The 12,837-nt window shown below is 39.7% G+C and overlaps 2 protein-coding genes across 2 annotated transcripts; both read left to right on the top strand.

Moving 5' to 3' along the window:
* On the top strand, positions 1-11,658 carry LOC136977947 (mucin-2-like). Its single transcript, XM_067273562.1, has 11 exons — positions 1-61; positions 5,467-6,111; positions 6,168-7,367; positions 7,423-8,142; positions 8,261-8,400; positions 8,502-9,062; positions 9,163-9,346; positions 9,424-9,765; positions 9,891-10,563; positions 10,611-10,831; positions 10,970-11,658. The coding sequence occupies exons 1-11, from the start codon at positions 1-3 to the stop codon at positions 11,656-11,658; spliced, it is 5,436 nt and encodes a 1,811-aa protein (XP_067129663.1).
* Positions 11,659-11,778: 120 nt separating this feature from the next.
* Positions 11,779-12,126, top strand: LOC136977948 (uncharacterized). Its single transcript, XM_067273563.1, has one exon. The coding sequence runs from the start codon at positions 11,779-11,781 to the stop codon at positions 12,124-12,126; it is 348 nt and encodes a 115-aa protein (XP_067129664.1).
* The last annotated feature ends 711 nt before the right edge of the window (positions 12,127-12,837 follow it).

Consider the following 12,837-nt stretch of genomic DNA (forward strand, 5'->3'; position numbering starts at 1 on the left):
ATGAGCACTGCAGTGGATGCAGCTTCGCAAGGGAAACCTCAGAGAATCATTAATTCAGGCCGTACGAACCAACTATATATGACTACTGTACTAGACTCCGAACCGGACCGTCATGTTTGGAGATAATTGACCGTGATCTGCTATGATACTTGAAGTCAGAAAGCTGCGCACTTGCAGAAAATACCTAATACAGATACGAGTGTTCGTCACATAAATACACAATTTTCATGACTGTAATTTGCAGAACTGCTAAATAAAAAGTGAAATAGTCAAAAAATATTAAACTAATCTTCGATAGTAAATACCAGTAGTTGAATTACTCGTATTTTTCATATCGGCTAAACATTTCGCCAAATTAAGGTATTCCAAATATAAGAAATACTGTATATACGAGTATTCTATAGTTCTTCTACTTACGAATACGATTTGTTCCTAGAGTTTTGTTGTAAATGGAGGAGTGCCTCAACTGGATAATATACAACTGTTCATTGGGCTGTCTGACATCCACACTGAAAGGGAGTGAGGGGGGATTAAGATAAGTCGCACAAAAACCAACTAAGGGGAGGGGAGAGGTTGAGCTTCAGTGGACGTCCGTATATTTCATTACAATTTATACAGTTTATGCACTTTATTACATTTATTTCAAAGTTTCTTGTACGTTTCATTTCTATTTATGATATCTATCATTCGTAAAATGATAAATGTTTAAGGAAGGTTGAGTTTTGTTGAACGTCCAAAGAAGGGATGAGGTTATGGAGACTTGAAAAAACTGGGACAAGAAGGGAGGAGTAAACGTTTCGAGAGGAATGCGGACGTAATTTATGGAGAGCCCATATGAATATTTTCAAATACCCATCAATAAACGTAATTTATTTTGTTTTTTAATTAAAATGAACGAGTTTGGTGTATATTTGTCTTACAGAAACTCCATGATGAGGCCTGATTATCTAATGTGGGTTAGGCATTTCAGCTTCATCTTGCACACTCTGCTATCATACGTATCATCATACGTATCATCATCTATGTTAGCCAAAGATATTCGCTTTATTGGTCTTCGTGGCACTACTGGTGCTGAGGAAAATCAACTTTGTAGGAATCAATGTTTCATGCAAATAGCTGTATCCGTTCTGTGTAGAAACAGTTAAGTTTAAAGTGTCAACTTCAAAGAACACTACTATTGCTTGGTTTCCTCATAACTCCAATATTTCCTCCATTTTTTATTACAGCATTAGTGGACAACGAAATACATTTCCCATGAACTGTAAAACTCTCTTATGTCCCGAGTCGAACCTAGTTCAATAAATAAATAAATTATAATAATCAATGTAGGGTGATAACGGACTTCTGAAGAAAGTGTAATGTTTCTCCAGAAATATTTCTTCAGGAGTTACGAGATTTTGATCGTCAACCGACGATATAGTATCAGAGCAACTAGGCCTATATCTAACTTACCGGTGAAACGTTATATCGGATCCTTTTTTAAACCTTGCCGTACAATTAACTGCACAGCAATTCAATGGCATTCCTGTTATGCTCCTGTGACAATTCCCGCACTCTCGAGTTTAAATAAATAGCAATTACGCCAGAGATAGCTACCATAAGTCGGCACACTTCCACAGCATATTCTTAGACTGTCATGGCGGCGTCTAGTTTCTTTGGCGGTGGTAATTTCTGCGTTAACTTTTATTCAATTTGGGTCTAGTAGTTATATGTCGTTGGTATGAAAAGACGTTCGACTCACGACAAACGTAATTTATCATTTGAAATTTAGAAATGACTGGTCCTGGTTCTGACGTTTGGTTCAGCTCGGTGTAACTTCTAATTTGAAAATAACTGATTACAATTTGGACCGTAGGCCACCATAATTGATCGGATGTCTGTAAATTAAGTAACGCAGTTGTGGGAGAGTGTGTATGCAGGTAAACGTTACGATGCGTTCGTTACAAGAGATAAGTAATCTAGTACTAGGATTTCTAAATCGATTGGTGTTATATGTTAAATATGTAAGGATTAAGCTACCGGTAGTTTTCTGCCAAATGGAACACAATTTCTAAGATTTGAATGTAACTGTATAATTAGTCAAAAAGCGAACACGGAAGAAAAAGTGTTGCCTAACCTATCGTACTGTACATTTGTCACTGCTATGTACAGTATATTATACATGTAATTAATAAATAATGTAATGTTTGGTATCCCGTGCAATCCGTTATTCCTTACTATAACTAAAGGAATTAATTGAAGATATGCGTTAAGCCTGAAGCAAACTGGTCGAAGGCGACGTCGAACGAGATTCGTTCGATCGCCGCAAAATCGATCATCGATTGCTTGTCATCGACTTAATGTCACTCTACGTCATAAGTTACCCTTCGAGGACTCTGAGATTAAAGAAGTTGGATTTTTTGGACGATGATAAGCAGACGACGCTCATGAGCATTTTAAAATTTGAGAGAAAGGAGCATGCGCTGTAGACGAAAAGAAGTCTTACATCTGTTTGTACTGTGATCTTTATACCAGTTACGAGATCTACATCAACTAAATATTTTTTACATTATATTCGTTGCTATTTATTACTAATTTTCAATTTTGTAATTTAATTTCTTATAAGCGTTCGTATATTTTTGAAAAAATATCTATTCATATTTTATTATCTAAAATATTTGCTGCTTTCATCGCTGCATAATTGCATTGTACCATGTTATAAAAAGGGAAGTTTTAATTAATATCAAGTAATTACGATACATTTATTACTTAAGATTTTTATTTATCATGAAATCACATAAATGCTCTCATTACATCATCTTTACTTTCTTTTACATACTCGACATTTTTTGAGAGCCGCCCGAAATTCTTTGGATGTCCACAAGCAATACAAGGGACATGTATTACCTTTTAAGGATCTCTTCAGTACTGTAGTTTAATTGTGAATGTTTAAACTATCTTTAAACCATCGAAGCGATATCTGATAATACAGCTTCGTATTAAGTTGTGTAACAAACGGTGGAAATTTTTCGAAAAACATTTTAGAAAATTAAAAAATAAAAATAGATATTAAGTTGCATTTTAACTAGTGCTAGCAACAAGACAAATTAACTGGTTTTCGATAAACCACGGTTTTATATACAAAAAAAAAAAAAAAAAAAAAAAAAAGCGAAATCCGATTTTGAACAAAGAAATCGCTATGATGGTATTGTAATCATTACGAGTAATCATTATAACGGTATTGTTATGTATACTAGCCATTTTTGACTAGTATCCTTGACTTCTTTTAAATAATGCTACGCATTACTCATATTTAAATTTTAAAATTAAAATCAACATAATAACTAACGCGAATTAATTTTAAAATGACAGTTTTCGAATGCTATATCTTAAATACTTGAACTCTAACGTTTATCAATATTGAAAAACATTGACCTCTTTTAAACGAGAATAATGCGTAATACAGTCATATTTGTAATTCTTAGCTAATATTTACTCTACTACTTTATTAATCTTAATAAAATGCAATAAGAAAATATTAATTGTACTGAATTCAAAATGGATTTGAAAATGGTTTGGCACAGTCATTTAAAAAACGGTTTTCCCAAAACAAATGTTGAAAACTGGTTCGTGAATTTTCGGTTTTTGCCACTACTATACTCTGTTTCAACTAAGTTGATAATGACGTAGATTACATAAACGACTTGGTCTCACAAAAACCATTGTAATAAGGGAAGTACCGAAAAATTCCAATATACTTGCATACAATATAGTTTAATCATAAAATTTCATCTACAGGAGTCCTTACATTACGTAATTAATAATAGTAAGCAATACGATAATAAATTTTCTTATATTAAAACTTGATTAATTTGTTATCATTACTAGGTGCATATACAGACACTTGGCAATTCTATCATCAACTTTTATTCGGGAATTTCTTATTTGCCGAGACGCATTTCGGGCCAAGCCCCTCTTCCGTCGGCTACATAATAAAAACAGAAATGTAAGTTTCTTATATCACACAATGTTGTGACAATTAAAACATATCATTACTTCCCGGGATATCTTGTAGTATGATAATCCAAAATACATTATAGTTTAATTCACTGTTAAATACATATTATTAAAATATCTTTAAATTTAAAAATATCTTATAAAAATTTTTTGAAATTAAAATTGTGCTACATTTAAAAATTTTATAAATAGAAGATATTTTATCCATACACCAAACATCTCGAAAGAAAAACTTTTCCCAAATTACCTATTCGCTGTTAAATACATTCTGTGATATAAGGAACTTATATTTTTGTTTTTATTATGTAGCCTACTGAAGAAAAACTTGAACCCGAAACGCGTCTCTGCATATAAGAATTTCCACAATAAAAGTTGATAATAGAATTGCCAAGTGTTTGTATATGAACATAGTAGTAATAACAAAGTAATAAAAGAAAAGAAGACACAGTTTCAGAATATACAACAAATATATTAAAACTGTTAACGTATAAAAACATAAAAAAAAGTACACAGTAAAGATAAAACTGCTGTTATAAGTCAGTGTTGACCTCATTATCAGCTTACAAGGAGACCCTACGGCTTTGGGGAAACGGATTTTGATGATCTTCAGTGTGAAGGTAGTACACTGTGTGAATATACTACCTGTAAAATACTAAAGTGCAATACTCAAATGTAATTGAGAAAAATGAACTTAAAGTTTTCTTTAGCACTTCATATATAAGTTACGCATACTTTCACTCGAGCGTGCTGTGGCGTAAGTGGTAACACTCCTGACTCGTACGCTTGCATACTCGGATTCAATTCTCTTGTTGTGTATGCTTTTTTTATTCATAAATACTTATAATGTATTTATTTATTTACTCATTCATTTATTTTTTATTATTTCTTTATTCTAATTTAATTTCTACTGTTCAAAGTCTAAATATTTTTACTTTGAAAACCCACCTTTTTAAAGTTGATAAAGAACTACTTACGCCAGGTTTGAACATGGTCTACAGTCTTTTTCACTCACTTTTTAAATAAAAATAAATGAATGAGTAAAGAAATACACTATAAGAGTTTATGAATAAAAAAAACAAGTATACACAACAAGAGAATGAACCCAAGTACACAAGCGTACGAGTCAGGAGCGTTACCACTTACGCCACAGCACGCTCGAGTGAAAGTATGCGTAACTTATAAATGAAGTGCTAAAGAAAACTTTAAGTTCATTTTTCTCGATTACATTTGAGTATTGCACTTTAGTATTTCACAGGTAGTACAGTCACACGGTGTACTACTTCCACACCAAATATCATCAAAATCCATTTCCCTAAAAACGTAGAGTCTCCTTGTGAGATAAAATAGAGTATAATTTTAATATCCGACATATATAATTTATCCAATGTATCAATTTCGTCTATAGATGAACCTGAATCAAACAAAACAATTTCTCCAACATATCTTTAGACAAGTTAAGTTTTATTTCAGAAAGGATCAAAGACTTTTCATCAAGTTCATCAAATTCAGCAACAGACGATCGATCCACAACTGAGAAAACGAATCCGTCGCTTACCTTACCAGATTCGACGACAGATGGTCAGACCTCTTCTGAAGCAACGAACTCTTCGCCCATCTCACCAAATCCAACAACAGATGATCACACCTCTTCTGAAGCAACGGAACTCTCGCCCACCTCACCAAATCCAACGACAGATGGTCAGACCGATTCTGAAGCAACGGACTCTTCGCCCATCTCACCAAATCCAACAACAGATGATCACACCTTTTCTGAAGCAACGGAGACTTCGCCTACTTCACCAGATAAGAGGACAGATGGTCTGCCCTCTTCTGAAGCAACTGTTTCATCGTCTATCTCACCAAATCCGACGACAGATGGTGAGACCTCTTCTGAAGATACGAACTCATCGCCAATCTCACCAAATTCAACGACACATTATCAAACCTCTTCTGAAGCATCGGACTCTTTGCCTATCTCACCAAATTCAACAACAGATGGTCAGCCGTCTTATGAAAAAACGGATTTTTCGCCTATTTCACCAAATCCAACAGATGATCAGTCTTCTTCTGAAGCAACAAAGTCATCGCCCATCTCACTAAATCCAACGACAGATGGTCAAACCTCTTCTGAAGCAACGGACACTTCGCCTATCTCACCAAATTAACGACAGATGGTCAGCTCTCTTCTGAAGCAACGGACACTTCACCTACTTCACCAGATAAGACGACAGATGGTCAGCACTCTTCTGAAGCAACTGATTCATCGTCTATCTCACCAAATCCAACGACAGATGGTCAGCTTTTTTCTGAAGGACCGGACACTTCACCTATCTCACCAGATAAGACGACAAATTATCAGACCTCTTCTGAAGCAACAAACTCATCGCCCATCTCACCAAATCCAACGACAGATGATCACACCTCTTCTGAAGCAACGGAGACTTCGCCCACCTCACCAAATCCAACGACAGATGGTCAGACCGATTCTGAAGCAACGGACTCTTCGCCCATCTCACCAAATCCAACAACAGATGATCACACCTCTTCTGAAGCAACGGAGACTTCGCCCACCTCACCAAATCCAACGACAGATGGTCAGACCGATTCTGAAGCAACGGACTCTTCGCCCATCTCACCAAATCCAACAACAGATGATCACACCTTTTCTGAAGCAACGGAGACTTCGCCTACTTCACCAGATAAGAGGACAGATGGTCTGCCCTCTTCTGAAGCAACTGATTCATCGTCTATCTCACCAAATCCGACGACAGATGGTCAGACCTCTTCTGAAGATACGAACTCATCGCCAATCTCACCAAATTCAACGACACATTATCAAACCTCTTCTGAAGCATCGGACTCTTTGCCTATCTCACCAAATTCAACAACAGATGGTCAGCCGTCTTATGAAAAAACGGATTTTTCGCCTATTTCACCAAATCCAACAGATGATCAGTCTTCTTCTGAAGCAACAAAGTCATCGCCCATCTCACTAAATCCAACGACAGATGATCAGCCTTCTTCTGAAGCAACGGACTCTTCGCCCAACTCACCAAATCCAACGACAGATGGTCAGACCGATTCTGAATCAACGGACTCTCTGCCCATCTCACCAAATCCAACGACAGATGGTCAAACCTCTTCTGAAGCAACGGACTCATCGTCTATCTCACCAAATTTAACGACAGATGGTCAGTTCTCTTCTGAAGTAACGGACACTTCGCCTACTTCACCAGATAAGACGACAGATAATCAGCCCTCTTCTGAAGCAACGGACACCTCACCTACTTCACCAGATAAGACGACAGATGGTCAGCACTCTTCTGAAGCAACTGATTCATCGTCTATCTCACCAAATTCAACGACAGATGGTCAGCCCTCTTCTGAAGCAACGGAACTTCACCTATCTCACCAAATCAACGACAGATGGTCAGACTTCTTCTGAAGCAACGGAACTCTCGCCCATCTCACCAAATCAACGACAGATGATCAGACCTTCTTCTGAAGCAACGGAGACTTCGCCCATCTCACCAAATCCAACGACAGATGGTCAGACCGTTTCTGAAGCAACGGACTCTTCGCCCATCTCACCAAATCCAACAACAGATGATCACACCTCTTCTGAAGCAACGGAGACTTCGCCCATCTCACCAAATCCAACGACAGATGGTCACACCTCTTCTGAAGCAACGGACTCTTCGCCCATCTCACCAAATCCAACAACAGATGGTCAGACCTTTTCTGAAGCAACGGAGACTTCGCCTACTTCACCAGATAAGAGGACAGATGGTCTGCCCTCTTCTGAAGCAACTGATTCATCGTCTATCTCACCAAATCCGACGACAGATGATCACACCTCTTCTGAAGATACGAACTCATCGCCAATCTCACCAAATTCAACGACACATTATCAAACCTCTTCTGAAGCATCGGACTCTTTGCCTATCTCACCAAATTCAACAACAGATGGTCAGCCGTCTTATGAAAAAACGGATTCTTCGCCTATCTCACCAAATCCAACAGATGGTCAGTCTTCTTCTGAAGCAACAAACTCATCGCCCATCTCACTAAATCCAACGACAGATGATCAGCCTTCTTCTGAAGCAACGGACTCTTCGCCCATCTCACCAAATCCAACGACAGATGGTCAGACCGTCTTCTGAATCAACGGACTCTCTGCCCATCTCACCAAATCCAACGACAGATGGTCAAACCTCTTCTGAAGCAACGGACTCATCGTCTATCTCACCAAATTTAACGACAGATGGTCAGTTCTCTTCTGAAGTAACGGACACTTCGCCTACTTCACCAGATAAGACGACAGATAGTCAGCCTTCTTCTGAAGCAACGGACACCTCACCTACTTCACCAGATAAGACGACAGATGGTCAGCACTCTTCTGAAGCAACGGACACCTCGCCTACTCTCACCAGATAAGATGACAGATGGTCAGCACTCTTCTGAAGCAACTGATTCATCGTCTATCTCACCAAATTCAACGACAGATGGTCAGCCCTCTTCTGAAGCAACTGATTCATCGTTTATCTCACCAAATCCAACGACAGATGGTCAGCTTTTTTCTGAAGGACCGGACACTTCACCTATCTCACCAGATAAGACGACAAATTATCAGACCTTCTTCTGAAGCAACGGACTCTTCGCCCATCTCACCAAATCCAACGACAGATGGTCACACCTCTTCTGAAGCAACGGACTCTTCGCTCATCTCACCAAATCCAACAACAGATGGTCACACCTCTTCTGAAGCAACGGACTCTTCGCCTATTTCACCAAATCCAACGACAGATGGTCAGTTCTCTTCTGAAGTAACGGACACTTCGCCTATTTCACCAGATAAGACGACAGATAATCAGCCCTCCTCTGAAGCAACGGACACCTCACCTACTTCACCAGATAAGACGACAGATGGTCAGCACTCTTCTGAAGCAACTGATTCATCGTCTATCTCACCAAATCCAACGACAGATGGTCAGCTTTTTTCTGAAGGACCGGACACTTCACCTATCTCACCAGATAAGACGACAAATTATCAGACCTCTTCTGAAGCAACAAACTCATCGCCCATCTCACCAAATCTAACGACAGATGATCAGCCTTCTTCTGAAGCAACGGACTCATCGTCTATCTCACCAAATCCAACGACAGATGAGTCAGACCTTTTCTGAAGCAACGGACACTTCACCTATCTCACCAGATAAGACGACAAATTATCAGACCTCTTCTGAAGCAACGGAACTCTCGCCCATCTCACCAAATCTAACGACAGATGGTCAGCCTTCTTCTGAAGCAACGGACTCATCGTCTATCTCACCAAATCCAACGACAGATGGTCAGACCTCTTCTGAAGCAACGAACTCATCGCCCATCTCACCAAATCCAACGACAGATGATCAACCTCTTCTGAAGCAACGGACTCTTCGCCCATCTCACCAAATCCAACGACAGATGGTCACACCTCTTCTGAAGCAACGGACTCTTCGCCCATCTCACCAAATCCAACAACAGATGGTCACACCTCTTCAGAAGCAACGGACTCATCGTCTATTTCACCAAATCCAACGACAGATGGTCAGTTCTCTTCTGAAGTAACGGACACTTCGCCTACTTCACCAGATAAGACGACAGATAATCAGCCCTCCTCTGAAGCAACGGACACCTCACCTACTTCACCAGATAAGACGACAGATGGTCAGCACTCTTCTGAAGCAACTGATTCATCGTCTATCTCACCAAATCCAACGACAGATGGTCAGCTTTTTTCTGAAGGACCGGACACTTCACCTATCTCACCAGATAAGACGACAAATTATCAGACCTCTTCTGAAGCAACGAACTCATCGCCCATCTCACCAAATCCAACGACAGATGATCAGCCTCTTCTGAAGCAACGGACTCTTCGCCCATCTCACCAAATCCAACAACAGATGATCACACCTCTTCTGAAGCAACGGAGACTTCGCCCACCTCACCAAATCCAACGACAGATGGTCAGACCTCTTCTGAAGCAACGGACTCTTCGCCCATCTCACCAAATCCAACGACAGATGATCACACCTTTTCTGAAGCAACGGAGACTTCGCCTACTTCACCAGATAAGAGGACAGATGGTCTGCCCTCTTCTGAAGCAACTGATTCATCGTCTATCTCACCAAATCCGACGACAGATGGTGAGACCTCTTCTGAAGATACGAACTCATCGCCAATCTCACCAAATTCAACGACACATTATCAAACCTCTTCTGAAGCATCGGACTCTTTGCCTATCTCACCAAATTCAACAACAGATGGTCAGCCGTCTTATGAAAAAACGGATTCTTCGCCTATCTCACCAAATCCAACAGATGGTCAGTCTTCTTCTGAAGCAACAAACTCATCGCCCATCTCACTAAATCCAACGACAGATGTCACCTCTTCTGAAGCAACGGACTTCGCCACTCACCAAATCCAACGACAGATGGTCAGACCTTCTGAAGCAACGGACTCTTCGCCCATCTCACCAAATCCAACAACAGATGGTCACACCTCTTCTGAAGCAACGGACTCATCGTCTATCTCACCAAATCCAACGACAGATGGTCAGTTCTCTTCTGAAGTAACGGACACTTCGCCTATTCACCAGATAAGACGACAGATAATCAGCCCTCCTCTGAAGCAACGGACACCTCACCTACTTCACCAGATAAGACGACAGATGGTCAGCACTCTTCTGAAGCAACTGATTCATCGTCTATCTCACCAAATTCAACGACAGATGGTCAGCCCTCTTCTGAAGCAACTGATTCATCGTCTATCTCACCAAATCCAACGACAGATGGTCAGCTTTTTTCTGAAGGACCGGACACTTCACCTATCTCACCAGATAAGACGACAAATTATCAGACCTCTTCTGAAGCAACAAACTCATCGCCCATCTCACCAAATCTCAACGACAGATGATCAGCCTTTTCTGAAGCAACGGACTCTTCGCCCATCTCACCAAATCCAACAACAGATGATCACACCTCTTCTGAAGCAACGGAGACTTCGCCCACCTCACCAAATCCAACGACAGATGATCACACCTCTTCTGAAGCAACGGACTCTTCGCCCATCTCACCAAATCCAACAACAGATGGTCAGACCTTTTCTGAAGCAACGGAGACTTCGCCTACTTCACCAGATAAGAGGACAGATGGTCTGCCCTCTTCTGAAGCAACTGATTCATCGTCTATCTCACCAAATCCGACGACAGATGGTCAGACCTCTTCTGAAGATACGGACTCATCGCCAATCTCACCAAATTCAACGACACATTATCAAACCTCTTCTGAAGCATCGGACTCTTTGCCTATCTCACCAAATTCAACAACAGATGGTCAGCCGTCTTATGAAAAAACGGATTCTTCGCCTATCTCACCAAATCCAACAGATGGTCAGTCTTCTTCTGAAGCAACAAACTCATCGCCCATCTCACTAAATCCAACGACAGATGATCAGACCTCTTCTGAAGCAACGGACTCTCGCCCATCTCACCAAATCCAACGACAGATGGTCAGACCGATTCTGAAGCAACGGACTCTCTGCCCATCTCACCAAATCCAACGACAGATGGTCACACCTCTTCTGAAGCAACGGACTCATCGTCTATCTCACCAAATTTAACGACAGATGGTCAGTTCTCTTCTGAAGTAACGGACACTTCGCCTACTTCACCAGATAAGACGACAGATGATCAGCCCTCTTCTGAAGCAACGGACACCTCACCTATCTTCACCAGATAAGATGACAGATGGTCAGCACTCTTCTGAAGCAACGGACACCTCACCTACTTCACCAGATAAGACGACAGATGGTCAGCACTCTTCTGAAGCAACTGATTCATCGTCTATCTCACCAAATTCAACGACAGATGGTCAGCCCTCTTCTGAAGCAACTGATTCATCGTTTATCTCACCAAATCCAACGACAGATGGTCAGCTTTTTTCTGAAGGACCGGACACTTCACCTATCTCACCAGATAAGACGACAAATTATCAGCCTTCTTCTGAAGCAACGGACTCATCGCCCATCTCACTAAATTCAACAACAGATGGTCATTCGTCTTCTGAAGAAACGGTTTTCTTTTTCTAACTCACCAGATTCGACGAGGGATGGTTGATCCTTTTTCGAAGCAACAAAAACGTTGTATACTTTATTAGATTTTACGATGGATGGTTACTTTACTTGTATTATTATGAATCTTTTGTCTGCCTTGTCACGTTGAACAATAATTTTCCGATTTACTTCGTCAAGTTCGATGATAGATAAGATGTTTGAGATTACTTCAAAGTTTTTAACTAGCTCATTGGATTTGGAAGTATTAAGCTAAATTAACTATGTGTACTATAAATATAATTATCAACTTCGGTAGATTTTCCAAAACGACCGTATAAATTTTTCTATTCAATGTTCTTATTTGTGTGTATTAGTTCGTATTGAAATGAAGAGTTTTACACGTGGAGTTTATGAGAGAACAACATAACTCGCATGCTATTGATAACAAAAAAAAGACGTTTATTTTTTCACTTTGGGACAGATGGCGTTCTGTCATATTTCTGATTTTTATTACAGTGTGATCTTATAATTTGTTTTAGATAATGCACTTTATTATGATAATGCTTTATTATAATAATAATTAACATAATGTTGAAAGGCCGAGACGGTTGAAGTGTGTTTACTCTGGGACCACGAAGTATGATGAAAACTAGAAGCGCATTCGTTTTATCAAAATAAATTACAGTCTATTCCAACTGAATGCCATTAGTATATTTTTTGGAATGAGCAAATTGAAATGACGCCAAA

This window comes from Centruroides vittatus, unplaced genomic scaffold (genome assembly GCF_030686945.1).
Source record: "Centruroides vittatus isolate TY-2023 unplaced genomic scaffold, ASM3068694v2 contig_484, whole genome shotgun sequence".
NCBI lineage: Eukaryota > Metazoa > Arthropoda > Arachnida > Scorpiones > Buthidae > Centruroides > Centruroides vittatus.

Bases quoted from the DNA above. Each gene is read 5' to 3' on its own strand.
- LOC136977948 (XM_067273563.1), top strand. From the start codon at position 11,779: ATGACAGATGGTCAGCACTCTTCTGAAGCAACGGACACCTCACCTACT.
- LOC136977947 (XM_067273562.1), top strand. From the start codon at position 1: ATGAGCACTGCAGTGGATGCAGCTTCGCAAGGGAAACCTCAGAGAATC. The intron at 7,368-7,422 runs GTCAGCCCTCTT...AATCAACGACAG, and splicing joins ACCAAATTCAACGACAGATG to ATGGTCAGACTTCTTCTGAA. The intron at 10,564-10,610 runs GTCTATCTCACC...TCTCTTCTGAAG, and splicing joins TCTGAAGCAACGGACTCATC to TAACGGACACTTCGCCTATT.